The sequence below is a fragment of the Macrotis lagotis genome, chromosome 2, assembly GCF_037893015.1.
Source record: "Macrotis lagotis isolate mMagLag1 chromosome 2, bilby.v1.9.chrom.fasta, whole genome shotgun sequence".
Classification (NCBI taxonomy): domain Eukaryota; kingdom Metazoa; phylum Chordata; class Mammalia; order Peramelemorphia; family Peramelidae; genus Macrotis; species Macrotis lagotis.
Genome location: NC_133659.1, coordinates 14,960,131 through 14,979,994, shown reverse-complemented (window position 1 = coordinate 14,979,994; position 19,864 = coordinate 14,960,131). Strand labels below are relative to the sequence as shown.

The following is a 19,864-nucleotide window of genomic DNA, read 5'->3' as shown; positions in this document are numbered from 1 at the left end:
ATTTATACTGAGAAAGTGATAAAAATGCTTATACTCTTTGACTCAGGTTCCACTGCTGGGCTTTTATGCCATCTGATAGCAACAAAGAGAAAGATGTCCTATATATCTACACATCTATAGCAATGGCTTTTTTGGCAGTAAATAAAACATAGAACCATTGTATATGTTTGGGAAATGACTGAACAAATTTCAAAATAACAGATTATATCTAATCTAATAGAATATTCCTGCACCATAACAAATGATGACTGGAAGGAATGCAGAATACATGGAAAGATTTAATGTGAACTGGTGTAGTGATGTAGGCAAGACCAGAAAATGAGATACCTCATGACTATAATTATAATTACTAGCAAAAAACCAAAACAGAGCTGAACTCTGGGCAACTGAAATAAATGACCCATCTTGGTCTGAGGGGAGAGCTGAGAAAATGCACCTCCTTCTTTCCTTGAAAGGTGGAGTCCTATTGTGTGGAATGGAGTATATGCTTTTAGGCATGGTCTCTGTATTGGTTTCATGGAATGATTTTTTCCTTATTATAAGGGAAAAGTCATTGATGGAGGAAGGGGGAATACTCGAAAATAACCATGATATAAAACCAAAAGGCAATGATAAAACTTTAAAAAGAAGAAATTAAATTATTTCCTCCTGGTCAAACTGAAAACCAGACCTAAGCAGAACTAGACCCAAAGCCATAGGTCAATAGGTTTATAAAATTTTCCTGTATTTAGAGCTGGAAGAGACTCAAAAGATTTTCCCATTTTACAGATGAGAAAATTAAGGTTCAGAAAAATAGACCGACCTGGGTCACACAGACAAATATTCTCATTTTTTTATCTGCTATTATTATTTACATTGTACAGATGAGGAAACTGAGGCAGGCAGAAATTAAGTGATAGACCATAGCTCCTCTAGAAATTTATAACACACTGGGATTTAAACCACGTTTTCTGACTGCAGGTACAACTTCATTCCCTTGAACTATAGAGCCCCCAATACTTTGAGATCAGAATGCTTGAGGGGCTTGTTCATCCTTTGATATCACCTGCCCTGTATTTTGTTTTGGAAACTCTTAGGAGTCCCATGGCACCTGGGTGAGCCTCCAGCATCCTGAGTACATAGAAAATCTAAGGCTGGAGGCCCCCAATTCTCTTCAGATACTCTGAAGATTCTGATTGTGCTCTGACATCCCCTCCAGCTCTCAACTACCTGTTACTGCTAATTATCATCTCAACCAATCAACAAGCATTTGGTCGAAAATAAGTAAAAAATAAAGTAAAAAAGTAAATATTATAAATAAGGTACTAAAGTAAAAAAAAGCAAAACAGTAAAATATAAACTTCTAGAGGAACTGATGGGTTATCACTACATAAATGTTAGATATTGTTATTAGTATTATTTTTATTATATTTATTTCCATAAAGAACACAAAATCTAGGACTTCTATTTGTGTGGTACTCTATTGGTTTGATATAATGATTTTTTCCTTGTTATAAGGGAAAGCTATAGCCAGGTGGATGGGACACAGGGCCAGCACTATACTCTGTAGATCAGGATTCCAGTTATAATTCTCTCACCCACTGGCCTTGACGGCAAGGACAGAGTCTTGTCTGACTTTGAAAGGGATGGTGGATTGCAGGATGCTGGTGACCTGCATTAGTGGCAGGAATTTCCACAGTGGGAGTTCATAGCCAAGAAAGAAAAGGAAAGGTATGCATTGACAGAGGTTTGGGAACGGATGGGCAGCAGTGGTGATGTTGTAGAGTCATTTTCAGATCCTGAAGCAGCCAGGTAACACAGTGGATCCCTCCTTGGCAGAGCATCAGCAAGAATTATATTCGATCCTACCTTTGTTACTTCCTTGCTGTGTGGCTCTGGGCAAGTCACTGAATCTTAGGCTCAGTTTCCTCATCTCTAGAATGGGGATGTTAAACTCAATGAGATCCCAGTCCCTTTTATAATCCTCTAAGCCCCGCTCCTTGGATGTGGGGGTGTTCATCTCTCTGTGCCCCAGGCAATTCTTTAAGACTAGAATATGCCTACCTGCCCTGGCAGAGAAAATTTCCTTACTTGGGAATTTTCTAATAACAACACAACTCCAGTCCCTACCCTTCTCTATTTAAAAGATCATGCCTTAAAAAAAAAAAAAGAAATCCAGTATCACATTTATGTTTTAAGTTTAATTTTCCTATTTCTATCTGATTTTGTTTCCTTAGTGGAAATTGTGGATTCAGTGGATGCCTATGCCACCATGCTGAGAAACATCTTCGACTTCAGTGCCCTCAAGGAACTGCTCTCAGGCCCCAATCGGCTCAAGATCCGCATTGATGCCATGCATGGAGGTAGGAAGTGACAGTCATGGTCACCATGGTGTGAGTGCTTGGGTTGCATTTGCACACTGCCCAACAACTTGACTTTTTTAGCCTTCTTTTTAATTTTAATTTTTCAAGCTCATAGGATCATAAATTTAAAATTAAAAGGGACCTGAAAGACCTCAGGATCCGTTCTCTTCATTTTATAGGTGAGAAAATCCAGAAAAATGAATGTGAATTCAAATCCTGCCTCAGACATATAAACTGTGTGACCCTGGGCAAGTCACTTAACCTCTGCCTCAATTTTCTCATCTATATGGTGGCATAAACTTCCTCACTGGAGTGTCTGCCTCAGTTTTCTCATTTATATAGTGACATAAACTTCTTCATTGGAAAAGCAAAGTTTGGATCAAAACCAAAGGAATACTGCCAAGTGATGAGACAGACTTTCTTGTGTGAGTCATTGAAAAGAAGCGCCTCCCAAATGACTAAGCAAGACTAACAACATTGGGATTAACGGGCAGGGTCTCAAAGGGGTCTTCAGTCATTTGAGCAGGGTACTCCTGGGGTATTATATTAAAAGGCAGCCTTCTTTCATTTAGTCATATGTCAGATGTGATCTCCTTGGTCCTAGAGGGCAGAACGAGGAGCAGCCCCGGGGAAGTGACTGCTGATTTAAATTTGAGATCAGGAAAGATTCCTAACTAAAAGGGTTGTTCCAAAGTGGAATGGACTACCTGCCTCAATAGGTGGTGGGTTCATCAAACACAGTGTCCCACACTTGTCATCCCTGTCACTGGGGAGACTGAGGCAGGAGGTTGCCTTGAGCTTGGGAGTTCTACACTGCAGAGGGCAACCAACCTCAGTATCAATATGGAGAGTTCTCAGGAAGGTGACTGACAGGGGACAAGCCAGCTCAGCTTGAAAATGGAGTAGGTCAAACTCCCATAGGATTCAGAGGTGGAATCAGAACTATGGACATCCAACCTGCTTGAGACAGGGGTGAGCAAAGAGGTAGCTCAAGGAGCATCTCTTGGGTAGCAGTGTTTTCTGACCTTAACCTTTAGATCAGCTTCCTGGCCACTTTCTTGGGCTGTTCCTAGTCAATTGGGGAGGGAAGAGGGTCTTGTTTTCTGTGACTCACTCAAGAAAGTCAATCTCATCACCTGGCAGTATTCCTTTGTTTTTGACCAAATTGTACTTCCCCAGTTTTATCCTGCATTTTATTTGCCAGTTTGGGCTCTAAAGCTCTTTCAGTTGGGTCCAAAATTAAATCCACTCTAACATGTCGACTTGCTTCATTGGGAGTATTTAGAGAGATGTGCCCCAAGGTCATCTCATCAAGTATGACTTACCCAGTGCTTGCTATGTTCATTTAGAATGCTTGAGTCTAGCTATTGAGATGGCAGGAAAGCTTCCACCCTGTCCCATGAGCCTTTAGGGCACTTTGAGAGAGGACCTGGTGCCAATGAATAGTTGGTAACTACCAGGGGCCAGGGAGTCACGGAACAAGTAGCCGCAAAATCGTCCAAATAATGAAGCTGTCAATTCATCTGTCAAATGAATCACCAAATCCAGGGGTGAGGCAGGAAAAGGAGGCACCAGTGGTTTGAAAGCCAAGCTGATCCATTCAGGGCAGGATCAGAAAAATGGTATTTTTTTTTTTAAGGATTTTTTTGAAGGCAAATGGGGTTAAGTAGCTTGCCCAAGGCCACACAGCTAGGTCATTATTAAGTGTCTGAGGCCGGATTTGAACTCAGGGACTCCTGACTCCAGGGCCGGTGCTCTATCCACTGTGCCACCTAGTTGTCCCTAGGATCAGAAAAATGCATTAATGGAAGAGACTTGGGCATCAAATTATAACTATTGGTTCCAGGCAAGGCTTAGTCCCCAGGGTAGGACGTTGTATTGCTCTATAGATTAGTCAAACATTTTACACTGGACATAGAGTTAGGAAGACCCAAATTCAAATCTGGACTCAGACATTTTTAGGAGTTGCGTGACCTGGGAAAATTACTTAACAGTTTCCTTATCTGTAAATGAGGATTGTCATACTACCCACTTCCCAGGAGTGATGTGAGGATCAAATGAGTTTGTAAAGCTTAGTACCATGTTTGGCACTAGTAATTGCTCTGAAATTTGAGTTATTTTTAAGTTCAACTTGCTTTTCTTTCAAGATGTTTGATAGGGGCGGCTAGGTGGATAGAGCACCGGCCCTGGAGTCAGGAGGACCTGAGTTCAAATCCGACCTCAGACACTTAATAATGACCTAGCTGTGTGGCCTTGGGCAAGCCACTTAACCCCATTTGCCTTGCAAAAAACCTAAAATAAATAAATAAATGAAAAAATAAAAAGGATGTATGATACATTCCACATAGGACTTTCACAGTTGTCCTGATCTTTCCTCTTCCCATTTTAGTTTCCAGGTTTTTGCTACTCTAGGTTGAGTTAATAGAGGATATAAAACTTCTTCCCATTCCTGATAACTCTGATCAAGCAATCAATCAATGAGCATTTCTTAAGCATCTACTGTACTAAGAAAACAAAGGCAAAAGTAAATAGCCCCTGCCTTCAAGGAGCATATATTCCACAAGGAGATGGACATTAGAAATACACAGATCAGAGAAAGCATAACTTTGTAGGGGAAGGTAGGAGGAGCTGTACTCATAATAGATGATGAATGAATGTTTGTCAAAAGTGAATGAATGAAGGGGAAGCTAGGTGGAGCAGTGGATAGAGTACTAGCCCTGGATACAGGAGGACCAGAGTTCAAATCTGACCTCAGATACTTAATAATTACCTACCTGTGTGACCTTGGGCAAGTCACTTAACCCCATCGCCTTGCCAAAAAATAAATAAAATAAAAAAAGAAAGTGAATGAATGGGAGCAGCTAGGTGGTGCAATGGATAGAACACCTGCCCTGCCTCAGATACTTTTATCTAGCTGTGTGACTTTGAGCAAGTCATTTAATACCCCTTGCCTTGCAAAAACCCCAAAAAAGAAAAAAGAAAGTGAATGAGTGCTAGGAGAAATGATGAGCTTGATGATCTCAGAATAAAACCATGGAGAGACTTCCATGAAATAATAAAGAGTGAAATGAACAAAACTAAGAGGGCATTGTGTACAGTGACAACATTTTGTTGTAAGAATAATTTTGAGTGTATAAGTCATTTTGACTATTACTAATACTCAAATGAACTTTATTATTTGTTAATTTATTATTAAAACTCAAAATAAGTCATCCTTAAATAAAATAAACAAAAAAGATGCTATCTGAATTTAGAGAAAGAACTGATAAATAGAAGTAGGTTTATAAAGTTTTTACCTACATGAATACATGTACATGTATTTGTGTCTAATGGCAGCCATCTCTAATGTGAAGAGGGAGAGGAAAAAAGAGAAAAGAAATTTATATCAAAACTTTTATTATATATTTAAAAGGAATTGCTCATAATAGATTTGCAGTTTCATGTGCAATCAATCACTTTTTTTATTATACTATATTATGGAACTACTTGTTTTATTCCGTAACTTAAAATTAAAATAATTAAACATTAAAAAGGAAAGATGAATGAGTGAATTTCATTGGAAGATACTGCTTTTTTCTGTTTGGCATATTTCCCTTTCTTACTTTGTCTAGTTGTGGGGCCATATGTTAAAAAGATCCTGTGTGAAGAACTGGGTGCCCCTGCAAACTCAGCTGTCAACTGTGTCCCTCTGGAGGACTTTGGGGGCCACCACCCTGACCCGAACCTGACCTATGCATCTGATCTGGTGGAGACCATGAAGAGTGGGGAGCATGACTTTGGGGCTGCCTTTGATGGAGATGGGGTGAGTCACCAGTTAGGGTTCATAGATTTGAAGATAAGGGCACAACAGTCCCTGCTTTCCATGTAACCCTAGAGTTTAGATTTAAAGGAAATCTAAATCTTTTTTTTTAAACTCTTGCCAGATTTATTAGATCAGGAACAAAGACTAGATCTGTGATTTCATTAGTGTAGGGATGTCTCAGGTGAGGAAATTTCCCTTACCAATATAGTTAGCACCTTTTCTTTTTTTTAAAATTTATTTATTTATTTTGAATTTTACAATTTTCCGCCTAATCTCACTCCCCCCCCCCCCCACAGAAGGCAGCCTGTTAGTCTTTACATTGTCTCCATGGTATACAGTAAATCCAAATCTTTATACAATTTGGGATCAGCATTGACAATTGTAGAAAGGAGAAGAGGGAAAAAGTCAGTGCTAGAACTGAATTTTCATGAAATTTTGGGCACCTTAGGGGACCTGATTCCAGGCATAGAAGTCATTATTTATTGAGCTTGTTTTCTCCCCTTCTAAAACATAACCCAGAGTGGGATTAGCCTGTAATGGATAGAGCACTTGAAGTTTGGAAATCTTGAGTTCAAATCCTATCCCTGTGACCTTGGGTCAGCCTACAATGCATACCAGAACTGGAAGAGATGCCTGTGCTTGCCTGGTAAGAGATGGGCTCTGAGTCAATCTGGTGTAGTGGAGGAGAGAGGTCTTTGAAACCAAGAAGTCCCAGGTTCAAATCCTTCCTCTAATGCAGCTTGGAGTTGTTACCCTAGATAAGTCACTGCCCATTGCAATGTCCCAGACCACTCCCTGGAGATGATAGATAACCAAGCAGGCACTGATCTGCCTTGGTGGAGGAGTTTCCTCTTCCAAAAGTTCTTTATGCCCATGAAATCACATATTTGGGCCAAAAAGAATTTTCCATTTTCATCCCCTTCCTCATTATCATCTGGTGACTATGGACCATTTTTCCCCAACCCCCAAATCTTGAATTGAATTAAACAAGCATTTTGTTTTCTGTTTTTTGTTTTTTTTGCAAGGCAATGGGATTAAATGACTTACCCAAAGTCACACAGCTAGGCAATTATTAAGTGTCTGAGGTTGGATTTGAACTCAAGTCCTCCTTTCTTGGGCCAGTGCTCTATCTACTGTGCCACCTAGCTGCCCCTAGACAAGCATTTCTTGAATACCCACCCAATGCTTAGTTACAATACCTATGAGGTGTAGAAAAACCTGAGGGACAGAGTTTCTGGATAATTAAAAATCTATGTATTAATTAGGTTAATTGGTAATCAAGAAATTGCTAATCAGTGTTTCAGTAACCAAAGACCCCTAGTGGAGACACTGAAAGCTTTACTATATTGGGGGGGGGGGGGGCTGTGACAGGTAAATACTCACCTTGATTGGTGAATAATTGACGAGGAAGTGTGTTTATTAAAGAGGAACTGGACTCAAAACCTTCAACTCTTCCTGATGATAATACAATTTGATCTAGAGATTCCGCCAGGACAAAGAATCCATCTCTACCCAGACCACTCTGCTTGGTTTTGTCTTTCTTGAGCTAGGTTATCTAAAACCTCATGGGGGGTGGGGGGATACAAGGCATAGCTCAATTGCTTTGGGTCTAGAAGTCACCTACATTAGATTCTGTTTATATTCTGAACAGAAGTTAGATCTTTGATTTGGGTTGGATCTTGCCCCAAAACGGAGCAGCATGTTCCCAAAGGATTTGGGCAATCTCATTTATCAGCCTGGAGCTTCAGATACTGACTATTGGCCCAGAAAGAGTGGTTCCTGAATGAGGAAATAAAAAAATATGCATCATAATTAATAAAGGATTATTAATATGCTAGCAAATAATTTCTCTGCCAGACATTATGATAGACAGTGGGTTTACAAAGATAGACATTATCTAGCAAAATTCAGCCTTCAAGGTGATGGCTATAAACCCTTGGGAGATCCTGCCCAAAGGCAGAGGTTTTGGATAGGAGCCTAAATGGAGAATGCCTCCTGGCCAAGCACGTGCAGAGAGCTTCATTCTTAGAATATTGGTTGTTGCAGAATAACCAAGTCACTGAGATGGTTACTGAAGGAAGAGTAGAGGGATCATCCTCAGCCTCTGTAGAGGGACTGCACACCTAAGGAGATCATAAAAAATTCACTCTATCAGAAATCTACCCATAGAGACAAGGCGTTCAATCATCACTCCCCTTGGGCTTTCCCCACTGTACTTTGTATGATGATGAATGTGCTAACAGATTTGCTCTAGAGCTGGGTCAGACTTTGTGTCCCAGGCCCCTTTGTCAGTCTGGGGAAGGAACCTTTGGATCCTTTCTCAAAATCCTGGTTTTAAATGCATAAAATCAAATTCAGAGGTTTTCAAAGAAAACCAGTTCTATGGAAATAAATATGTAATCCCCCTACCCCCAGCCAATTTCACAAATTAAAAAGCTCTGATTCTTAGAATATTGAGAGATCAGTGGTTTGAACACCAGAAAGTTCATATCATCTCTAGATCCTTGAGAAATCAAGCCCTACCCACTTATTTTGCAGACTCAAAGGGATGTGACCTACCCCAGGTCACAAAAGGAGTCAGGATTTGAACCTTGTGCTATACATCCAAAGAAATCTATAAAAAGCCATCTGTTTAATAGAATTCAAATCCTTAAAGTGCACACAACGTAAATCATTATTGTCACTCCCCTGCATGGCCACATGACCACCTACCTGGTACCCTGGACAGCTCTACCTTTTTCCAAAGGGAGATTCCCATTAGTTCTTTCTTCTAGTAAAGTAGGAGCCACTTGAAGGCAGGGATTATCCCTTTACAAAAGGGATCCTCAGAGTTTAGCCAGTAATTGGCACATTGTAGGATTTTTTAAAAAAAGTTATCATTTTACTTTTTCTAATTACATTTAAAAATGTTTTTTTGGCATTTGTTTTTATTTTAAATTTGAGTTCCAAATTCTCTCCCTCCCTTCACTTCTTGAGAAGGAAAGCACTTTGACATAGATTATACACATGCAGTCATGCAAAACATATTTCCATATTGGTCATGTTTTGAAAGAAAACAGAACCCTCCCCCCTTCAAAAAACCCCCAAGAAAAATAAAGTTAAAAAAAAACTTGCTTCTATTGGCATTCAGACCCCATCAGTTCTTTGGAGGTGGATAGCAACATTCTAAGTTTTTAATACTGACTTTCTTTTGTTCCTTCCTTTCTATTCATGTAGCTGAAAAATTTTTTCCTTACTTTCCCTGCCTGTCTGATACCTGTATGAGTTATTGATCCTTGTTTTTTTTCTTAAAACTCATTGCTAACCAAGATATTTTACTTCTGACTTCATCATGATCTGTCCTCTTCAATTTATAGAAGATACTGTTTCCCCGAGAGATTAGAGAGTCATAGATTTAGAACTCTAAAGGACCTTGAGTGCCATCTAGTCCAGTACCCTCATTTTGCATGAGGAAACTAAATCCCCCCAAAGGATTAAATGACCAGCTGGAGGTTGCCCAAAGTGGCCATAGTCCAGTTTTGAACCCAGGTCTTTGGCCTATAAATCTAGCATTCTTTCCAGTACATCATGTTCCCACCCCCATTTTCATAAGTGAATATGAGACTGAGCTTATTTTTAAAGAATAAATATACAACGCATTCTTAAGCACTCATGTCCTAGACATATAAATAAAAGTCAGACAGTTATTAAGTACCAAAGACTCAATAACTTCCTGGGGCTTCAGTAGCTATGACTCTGCCCCTAGAGTTGGCATCTCCTCAGGGGCTGCTTCCCCAGATCATGGCCACTCACCTTGGCCTGAAAAACTTGTTTTTTCCAGGCCTCTTGGGTTCAGGGTCCTCGGCTGTCTCTGGCACTGAAGGAAGATGTCAGTCAAGAGCTGCTGGTGGTTTGACTTGTGTAGAATGTCCTGCGCTCTTCTCTGCTGCTGCTTCAGCTAGGCCTGGCCTGCCTGGCCTGCAGTTGTTATTGAGGTTCCCTGGACCTTTCTCTGTAGGGGTTACTTCTATGGATGATGGCTATTAGGGCTGGGCTGGGCTGGAAGCTGTGTCGGGGATACAGCCTTCCAGGATTCCTGTGCCCATCTGATTGTTGGTCGGTGTTGGTCAGCCGCTGTTGCTGCTATTGTTGAGAAAGTTGGGCCCCCTCTCTACAAAGACTTCTGCCCTCCATGATGACTATGGGGGCTGGACTAAGAGATCAGGAGTTCTGGGGCAACCTGCTTTTTCCTTTGCCTCAGTAAACCTCAGTCTTCCATGATTCAGAATTTCAAGGATTTATCATTTTATAAGGATGGTTCCCATCTAGCTCTCCAAAGATCCTATGGGAACTCCTTCCCTCAGTGTAGTTGATGACCTTTCTGAGGAGACAAACTTCATGGGGTTCTATGGCCTCCCCATTTAATTGCCTGGTGGCCACTCTCCTGTTGGTGAATCTAAACTTGGACATTCATTGCAATGGTCAGTGAAACTCAGATTCATCTTCTTTTTTTAGGTTTTTTTTTTTTTGCAAGACAAATGGGGTTAAGTGGCTTGCCCAAGGCCACACAGCTAGGTCATTATTAAGTGTCTGAGGCTGGATTTGAACTCAGCTACTCCTGACTCCAGAGCTGATGCTCTATCCACTGCCCCTAGCTGCCCCCAGATTCATCTTTTGATACTATTCCTCAAAAATCAGACATTTCTTAAGAGGAGTTATTTCTTTAAAAAAATTCTCTTCTTACCAGTCTTTCTGAAATTCCATAAAGTTTCCAACTAAGTAAGACCTTTTTTGTTTAAAAAAAAATTATTTAGTTTTCCAATTACAAGCAAGGAGTTTTCAGCAATCATTTTTTGAAAGGTTTTGAGTTTCACATTTTTCTCCTTCCCTCCCTCTCTCCCCTAATATAGGTTATACATGTATAACTATGTTAAAGATATATCCATATTAATCATGTTGTGAAAGAAGTATCAAATCAAAAAGGGGAAGAAAAAAAGAGAAAAAGCCATAATACATAAAACACATTGTAAAAATTGGAAAGTGCAAGCTTTGGTCTGCTTTCAGACCTTATGGTTCCTTCTCTGGATTGGCTAGTATTTTCCATCACAAGTTTTTTAGAATTGTTAAGATCATTTTTTTTAAGACACTGGGAAATGTCTAGATCTGGAAGGGGCATTATCGATCATTTGTCCCAATTCCTTCATTTTACAGAAGGAATGCCAGAGGCAGTGATCTTTCGTAATGTTACTGTTAACTTTGCGTCTCTCAGTCACATGCAGCAAACTATGTAATGAAAGCTACCTTTATATAGACCTCACTCTGTATTGGACATTATGCCGAGCACTTTACAAATCCTATCTCCATTTGATTCTTATAACTACCCTGGAAGATTGGTGATCAGATTATTGCCATTTTACAGATGAGAAAATGGAGGCAGATAGAGGTTAAGTGATCCGTCCAGGGTCACACAGCCAGTAAGTATCTGGTGCTGGAGTCCTGACTCCAAGCCCAGGACTCTGCCCCATAGCTGCCTCCAGATAATCCCTTGGGGGATGCTCTGTCTTGAGTTCTTAGACAGTATCCCATTGCAGATTGGATTGTGGTTAGAGCCTTCTGCAAATAGAGACTTCATTTTTAAAATAAATCTGTTTTCCTCCCATGAAGGGTGGCTTGAGGGCCCATCAAACTGTGTAAACAACTTGCATTCCCTTTTATCATTGTGGTCTCATTTTTTTTTAGGCCGGAGGAATGGGTGGTTTCTGAGATGGGAAAAGGTCTCTGGGGTTAAAGGTTAGTAGGTCCTGAGAGGAAAGGGAGAGAAGAGAGCATTCAGCTCTAGCCGAGTTTGCTCCTGCATTTTAATTGAAAACATTTTCCTAACTGTAACGGCATTGAAGGAAGGTTTGGCAAGATGGGTGCCATAAAAACGCTGTTAAAAATGAACGTCCAAGCAAGAAGGAATTTATCCATTTTTCATTTTATAATTTTATTGCAAAAAAGTATTTTTGCTGAACCCATTCCTCTCCACCTCCCCATTTTAAAGCTTTTCATAGCCGTTTGATGAAAATGTCTTCCTTTCAATGCCCTTTCTCCCAAAGGATCGAAATATGATTCTCGGCAAACATGGATTCTTCGTTAACCCCTCAGACTCTGTGGCCGTCATCGCTGCCAACATCTTCAGTATTCCCTACTTTCAGCAGACGGGGGTTCGGGGTTTTGCCCGCAGTATGCCCACCAGTGGGGCCCTGGATCGGTGAGTGGCCTCCCCCCAGGCCTAACCTATCGACCTTTCTTCCCTCAAGAAGGGTAATAGCTTTGTGGGAGGGGAGAGAGACACCCTTGGGATAGCTAAGAAGCAAAATTCCCATCTTCTGTCAATTTTCTTTCCCCCAGAGTTGGAAGGATCATTTAGTGATGTCCCAGTGGACTCCAATGACTCTCTGTTGCCTCTAGGATCAAACACAAAATCCTATAGCCCTCCAACATGTTAACCCTCCAAAAACTATCAGCCCTTGTCTCCCAGTTGTGCCTCTACCATGATGCTCCATCTACCAGCCCCATATCTTTTTGCCGGCTGCTCCCCCATGCCTGAACACTCTTCCTCCCCTTAGCAATCAGGAAAGGGATGCTCTGAGCAATTTGAGGGGCTGCCATATCTTTGGTTGAGAGTTCCCATTCAGTCGGATCAGCATGTAATGGAGACCCACTCTATAGGAAACCCTGTGGCCTTTAAAGCATTTCCAAAAATTTTAATTGGAAGCAAACAGAGAAAGATCATATTGACATAAATAAGTATAGAATATCTTGCATTCATGCAATTCTTTAGTTTACTTAGTGCTTCATACACATATTATTTCAACAACCCCAGGAGATAGGCTCTATCATTATGTCCACTTCACATATGAGGCAACCGAGGCAGAGAAGTTATGTGTATTGCTCAAGACGAATCAGTCAATAAATATTTATTAACCTTGTGCTAAGTCCTTATAAAAAAGAAGGCATGCCCCTGCCCTCAAAGGGCTTATAATCTAATAGGGGAAACAAGATATAAAGAAATATATAAAAAATAAGTTAAATAGGAAATAATTAACAGAGGGAAGACTGGACTTAAGAGGGGAGGTAGAAAGTGAGATTTTAGTTGAGAGTTGGAGGAAGCCAGGAGATCAGTAGACGAAGCTGAGGTTGGAGAGTTTACTAGATGTGGAGAATGGTTGATGAGAATGGCCAGAGCTGAGAATGGAGGGTCTGGTTTGGAGGACAGCCAGGAGGCTAGGGTCACTGGATGGGAAATAAAATAAATATACATCATCATTTCTGTGTCTCCGAAAACTCAAGCTCTGAAATAACGAGTTCATTTTTCCTTGACCACCCACCTCCCCAATGCTGATACAGACTTCTGTCCAGAGGGCCTCTCATAGAAGTGGGTCAACTCCTGGGTGATGCTCAAGGGGACCCTGGGCTAAAATGACTGTGATTTTTTTCCACTTCTTTCCATGAATCCTGTCACCATCCCACTGGGATGCCATTTTCCCGGGTCTCTGCAGGGTGGCCCATGCTACAAAGATCACTTTGTATGAAACTCCAACGGGCTGGAAGTTTTTTGGGAATCTGATGGATGCAAACAAACTGTCCCTCTGTGGGGAGGAAAGCTTCGGGACGGGTAAGTCAGTATTCCTGCCTTGTAAACACTGTGCCCATGAAAGATTAGACCGGTAGTGGCCAGACAGAAATAGCCACTCTGAGCTGGATCCTCCTACCATGGAGAACCCATTTATTTATAACAGTCCCATCTGAAAAGTCCTCCCTCCCCTTGTTTATCACCAAGAAAACGTGTTCCTCATGTACAGCCCGATTGCCAAGTGCAGGAAGTTTGGGGGCCCTGTTCCTGCCCTGTCACCGAACCACTGGGAGGAAGGAGGGATAAACATAGTCTTCATCCCCTGGTGGTCAGGGAGACCTTCAGAAATGTTTTCATTTCTGGGAAGAAATATAGAGGCAGGCATCAGTTTCTCGTTTTTCTTTAAGGAGCGGTTTCAGCACAGCCTTAAATCTTCCTCTTTAATGGACCTGAGTTTTCTTTAATAACAAAGTTATGATTTATTAACATTAAATGAAGGGAGGGTGTGAGGGCGGAGCTGAGTTGCTAGGTAACCACCTAGTGAACTATAAGTCTTAGCCTGAGAGCTGGTGTGGTGGTTGGGATGGGATTTGGCCATGGACCAGTGGACCTTGTCCTACCTGTAATAATCACTCAGGCTCACATTTGGATAGTGCTTTAAGATTTGCAAAGCATTTCCCAAATATTATCTCATTTTCCCCTCATAAGCAACCTAAGAGGTGAGAGCAATTATTATTCCCATCTTACAGATTGAGGAAACTAAATTGGACAGAGGTTAAGTGACTTGACTAGGGTCAAGTGTCAGCTAGTAAGTGGATTTGAACTCAGGTCTTTCTGCCTCTAAGTCTATACCAGGTAGTTGTGTGTCCCTTCCCTATTTCGAATCAACCATCCAAAGACACCCAACCTTCCTGCAATGGAGCCTCATCTACTCCATGAAGTCCTCCTCACTCCCCCAACGATAACCCAAGTCCTCTTTCTCTGTCACTTGAACTTTTGATTATCAGATCATAGATAGGGCAGGGAAATTATATAATATAAATATAGTTGTTATAGATAATAGATTATAGCTGAGATATCCAAGGAGCAGATTCAGATTTGTAAGTTCACAAACCATTTCAAAGGTAATATTTTTTCACTTTTTAAATTTAAATTTTATTTTTTTCAAATTACATATAAAGCTAGTTTTCAACATTTATCTTTTTGTAAGCTTTTGAGTTTCACATTTTTCTCCCTTCCTCTTTCTTCCTCCTACTCCAGGACAGGGAGCAATGTGATACAGGTTATATATGTACAATCATATTTAAAATATTTTCATATTAGTCTTATTGTGAATAAAGAACAAAAAGGGGGGAAACCATGAAAAAAGATAAAACAAAACAAATTTTAAAAGTGAAAATACTATGCATTGATCTGCATTCAGTTTCCACAGTTTTTCCTCTGGATGTGGATGGCATTTTCCATCATAAGTTCAAAGGTAATTTTCAAAGGAAGCCAAGTTATGCTCAACCATGTAAAGATATACCAAATCACTAATAATTAGAGAAATGCAAATTAAATCCTCTCTTGGGCATCATCTTGTACCCTTCAGATTGGCAAAGTTGATAGAAAAGGAAAATGATGTTTTTGGAAGTGTTGTGGGGAAACAGGCAGACTCATGTCTTGTTGGTGGAGCTGTAAATTGGACTAGCTATTCTCTAAAGGAATTTATGCCTATATTCCCAGATATAGCATGGGCATGCCATTTGATTCAGGGATATCATGACCAGTCCTATACCACAGAGAGATCACAGAAAGAGGATAAGGACCTATATATACAAAAAGATCCTTTTGTAGTGGAAAACAATTGGAATTAATTGGGGTGATGATTAAATAAATTATGGTAGAGGAATGTAATGGAATAAAATTGAACCATGGCTGGAGAAGGGAGATTTTGACTCTTAGGGTATCTGATAATAGAAGACTGACCCGATCGATGCCACTAGTGTAACCTATTTTCTAAATGACTGAGTGAAAGTTTAGGAAGAAAGAGGTCTTCTTTTCTGATTTGATTCATTGCTAGGAGGCTTCTAGACTTTACCCTCTTTCTTTTCACAGACAAGAACATTATTCAAAGATTTCTAGTAAGTCTCTACCTCAAAAAGACCAGGAAACATTAATTAGAGAGAGATATATAAAGGTAAATTAAGGCAGAAAGCCTGATCTCTGCTCAGGAATTTTGCTAAGTGGGATCTTGTAATGATTGTGACTAAATTCATAACTTATCTTAAAAAATGAAGAGCCAAAAATAACTCCCTAAAGCCTCAGAGGAGGGAGCCATATATTGTCCCTAGACTTAAAACCAAGCTAATTATTATAATTTGTTGTTTTTGTGACTCAGTTGTGTCTGACTCTTTGTGTTCCCATTTGGCATTTTCTTGGTAGAGATACTGGAGTGGTTTACTATTTCCTTATCCACCTCATTGTCCAACTGAGGCAAACAGATTTAAGTCACTTACCCAGGGTCACCCAGTCAGTAAGTGTCTGAGGCTGGATTTGGACTCAGGTCTTCTTGACTCCATGCACAGGTCTCTATCTACTGAGCTACCTAGCTGCTCAATTCTTATGAGGTGTTACATGAAAGAAAACCAATTTTGAAAGACTCAAAAGGAGTGTTCCATGCAATGATAAGGGATTATTTCAGGGGTTCAAAGATGAAGCATGCCACTCACCTCTTGCCAAGAGAAGTGATGGCCTGAAGATGCAGAATGAGGTATGCATTTTTGGACATAGCTAATGGCAATTTATTTTGCTTGTATATGTTTATTTGTTAGTAAGGCTTTGTTTTTCTTCCTTTTTTTATTCAGGGAGATGGGGTCTGGGGATAGGATAGCAAAAAACAAGAAAAAGAAGAGTCACTGAAATATTTTTCACTACACTTGATCTTAGCCAAAAGGCTGAGAAGCGATGAAACATTTTTCAAAAGCACAAAAGAGAGTAGATGAAAGAGAATGCATAGAAAGAGTCAGACAGGAAGGATACCTTTAAAAGTTACATGCTGGATTGATTATATTTAAAAATAAAAGGTAAGCTCTACAAAAGAGATGTGCAGTTTCACATAATGATATCTTTTCCTGCTTACTCTATATATGAGAATTCTTATTTTATGGTTTGTTAGGTTGAGAATTATTTTTATAATGAGCGGATTGGACTCCATGACCACTGAAATCTTGTCCAGTTCCGTGGGTCTAAGGCTGATTTCATTGCCCTTCCTATAAGACAGGACAATATGCACATGGCTCCACTTCTTTACAAGGAATGAGCTAGTGGGCAGCTTTGGAGGGTTTTTTAAATTCTCCCTTCCCAGCACAGTACATTGAATTACATAGGGATTGTTCTAGAAGCCTCCTTGATCAAACTAGCAATGAATCAAATCAGAAAGTAAGTCTCTGGCTGGTAGGAACTGGAGCCTATTAAGAAGGAAAGGTGAGACTTGGGGTTGGATAATTTCCATTAAGCCAACTGGACAAATTCCACTGATACTGTATACCCTTAAACAGCAATTACAAGGGCATCGAATCATGGCTTCTCCCTCCCTTACCCTTCAAAGTGCCAGGAATGTGATACTGCTAAGAGGACAAATGCCCGATTGAACTCTGTGATCTTGCTCTACTGGGAGGCCTCCAATATTATGGTATTTAGATGTCATTAAGAAGAAGTCTGTGGATAAACAACAAGTCCACTGTTATTGGTGAGCTTTCTATAGAGACTGGCACCGCGCTAGGGAGTGGTCAGCCCTGAGAAATTAAATTAGAGATTTTCCTTTTGGATTGGCATCCACTTGGAAGGAGAAGGTCCCCAATGTCTTCCATGGCCCTACCCTTTTTCTGTTTAAATCTTTTCTATGCTTAGATAAAAGCATAGAGTCCATGGAGAGGAAACAGAGGGAGAGATTCTTTAGCAGAATCAAAATTCGGGAAAATCTTTAGGACTAGCACAACAGGTTAATGAGCTCAGTAAGCGAAAGTTGAATGGAGATCACTGTGAAGTGAGCTGCTGCAACCTGGGTAGGTTACTGAATCCATTATCACTTGGATTCAGACAGTGAATTGTCTAAGGGATAAGGTACAGCACAAGCCCTGTGGTTTTAGTTGATTGTAAATATGTAAAGGGTCTTGATGTTGTCACTGTAGGGAATCCTTACTAATCAGTTCAGACGGCAGAGCTGAGGTATGGAGAGTATAGACATCTTCTTCAGTAATCAAATATAGTAAGATCGGGAGTAGTATTTGAATGAATATTTTTTTGGAGCCAACATTATTAATTATTCTATGTTACCTTTTGGCATTTAACCATAAACTCCAAATATTTTCATATAAATTTTCTTTTTTATTAGTGTGACATAGTAACAAAACCAAGCTTGTTTCATTGTAGACTGCATTCATGGAAGTCTAGTCTCACTGAAGATGCTCAAGAACATCATGAGGATTGAATGTCTGACCTTTACGAGATGCAAAGAGGGTTCTTCTTTGCAGACAAAATCCAATCAGTAAACATTTATTAAGCCTTTACTTTGCTCTTATTTGCAGAGGACAACTTTTTTGATTCCTTCAAGCCCTGGATCCCTATAGGGTTTTCTCAGTGAGATTCTAGGCCATGCAAAAAGCATCCACCACTAATCCACACAACGAAACTAAAATGGATGAAAAATCTTCATTACTTGAATTCAGTCTGAACATATTAGATAGAGTTGGATGAACAACCCATCAAGTTAGTACATCAAGTTATCTTTAGAGACTCTAGCCGGGTCTAAGACTGAACAGGAGGAAGAGTGATTTGGATGACTCTGGGGACAACCATGACCAAGAAGGAAGGAGTGGCAAGATGGGTTATTGAGGTGAATATGGGAGAGAGGAGTCAAAGACCAGGAGGTAAACCAAAGTGCTTGCTGGGGAGACAAGTGATGGATGGTGGTAGCTCTGGTGTTTTGCTCAGAAGTTTCTGACTGACAAATAAAATGATGACTGCTAATAGTAGAAATAACAAGGTAACACAGGTGGTCCTCCCTGAAGGTTGTTGATGCTGAGGGTGGACATGCAGCAGCTAGCCAGCCTGGGTGGACATCACACCTGCTTTGCTGTTGACAATTGCTGATCTGTTTTAGGAGATTACATTCAAACTCTCCTAGGGTTTCCCTTTAGCAAATGAGACTGAAGTTATTTGCTTCAATTCCACTGGAGCTTGGAGGCTAATCAGGAACAGTTGTTTGGCATTGAAGGGATGAGAAGGTGGGGAGAGTTTCAAGTTGCCTGTTGTGGGCTGTTGATGAGTTCTATTAAGTAGGTTGAATTTCACACCTTATAAAAATTCGAATCTACAATTAAAAAAAGATAAAAATAGCTACATTAAGATTGTTGATAAAAATTCAAAGACAAAGTAAAACCATTTCTGGTCCTTAAAGAATTAGTTTTGTTCATTTGAGGGGAGTGGTGGGACAGTATGTAAAAAATATGAATATATATATATATATATATATACATATATACAGATGATAAAATGAGAAAGGAGACAGCAATGAAAGCTGTAGGAAGATTAGAGGTGGCAATGAAGCCTTGAAGGAAGCTAAGTATATTAAGAAGCAGAGTTGAGGAGGCAGGGCATGACATGCAGGGTGTGGGCCCTGCCTCTATCAAGGGTACAGAGGTGGGAGAAGAACAAGGAGGACAGATGGAACATAAATTGCATGAAGGGAATAGATGTGTCGTATGCCTGGAAGGAATGATCTGGAAAGGCTTTCTTGGAGACATTGAAAGTTGTTCAGCTAGCATGTGATGACATGGTCAGGGTCAGAATTCTGTTGGTATCTCTAGGTAGGTTAAAATGAGGAGGGAGAGACTGGAATCTGGGAATGCAATTAAGGGGATGTTGCAAAGTTAGTCTGGATGAAAGGATGATGTTTTAGATCAGACACCTCACTGCCAGAATGAAGAGAAAAGGATGGTTGGGAGCTGGGTTGGGGTGTAGAGTTCACAAGACTTTGGCCATAGGTTGGAAGATGGCCATACATCTAGGTGACTGGAAGGTTATAGATTCCCTCAATAGACCAAAGTAGGAAAGTTTGGGCAAGAAGTGGTTTTAGGGAGA

General features: G+C 40.3%; 1 protein-coding gene and 1 pseudogene across 2 annotated transcripts in view; one reads left to right on the top strand and one right to left on the bottom strand.

Moving 5' to 3' along the window:
- Window positions 1–19,864, top strand: part of PGM1 (phosphoglucomutase 1) — a 72,990-nt gene that overhangs the window by 39,378 nt on the left and 13,748 nt on the right. For both annotated transcript variants that reach the window (XM_074221260.1, XM_074221258.1), the window contains exons 4-7: window positions 2,217–2,342; window positions 5,954–6,144; window positions 12,222–12,376; window positions 13,668–13,783. In XM_074221260.1, the coding sequence (XP_074077361.1) occupies window positions 2,217–2,342; window positions 5,954–6,144; window positions 12,222–12,376; window positions 13,668–13,783 (588 nt within the window). The remainder of the gene's footprint in view (window positions 1–2,216; window positions 2,343–5,953; window positions 6,145–12,221; window positions 12,377–13,667; window positions 13,784–19,864) is intronic.
- On the bottom strand, window positions 16,605–16,689 carry LOC141515806 (U2 spliceosomal RNA; annotated as a pseudogene).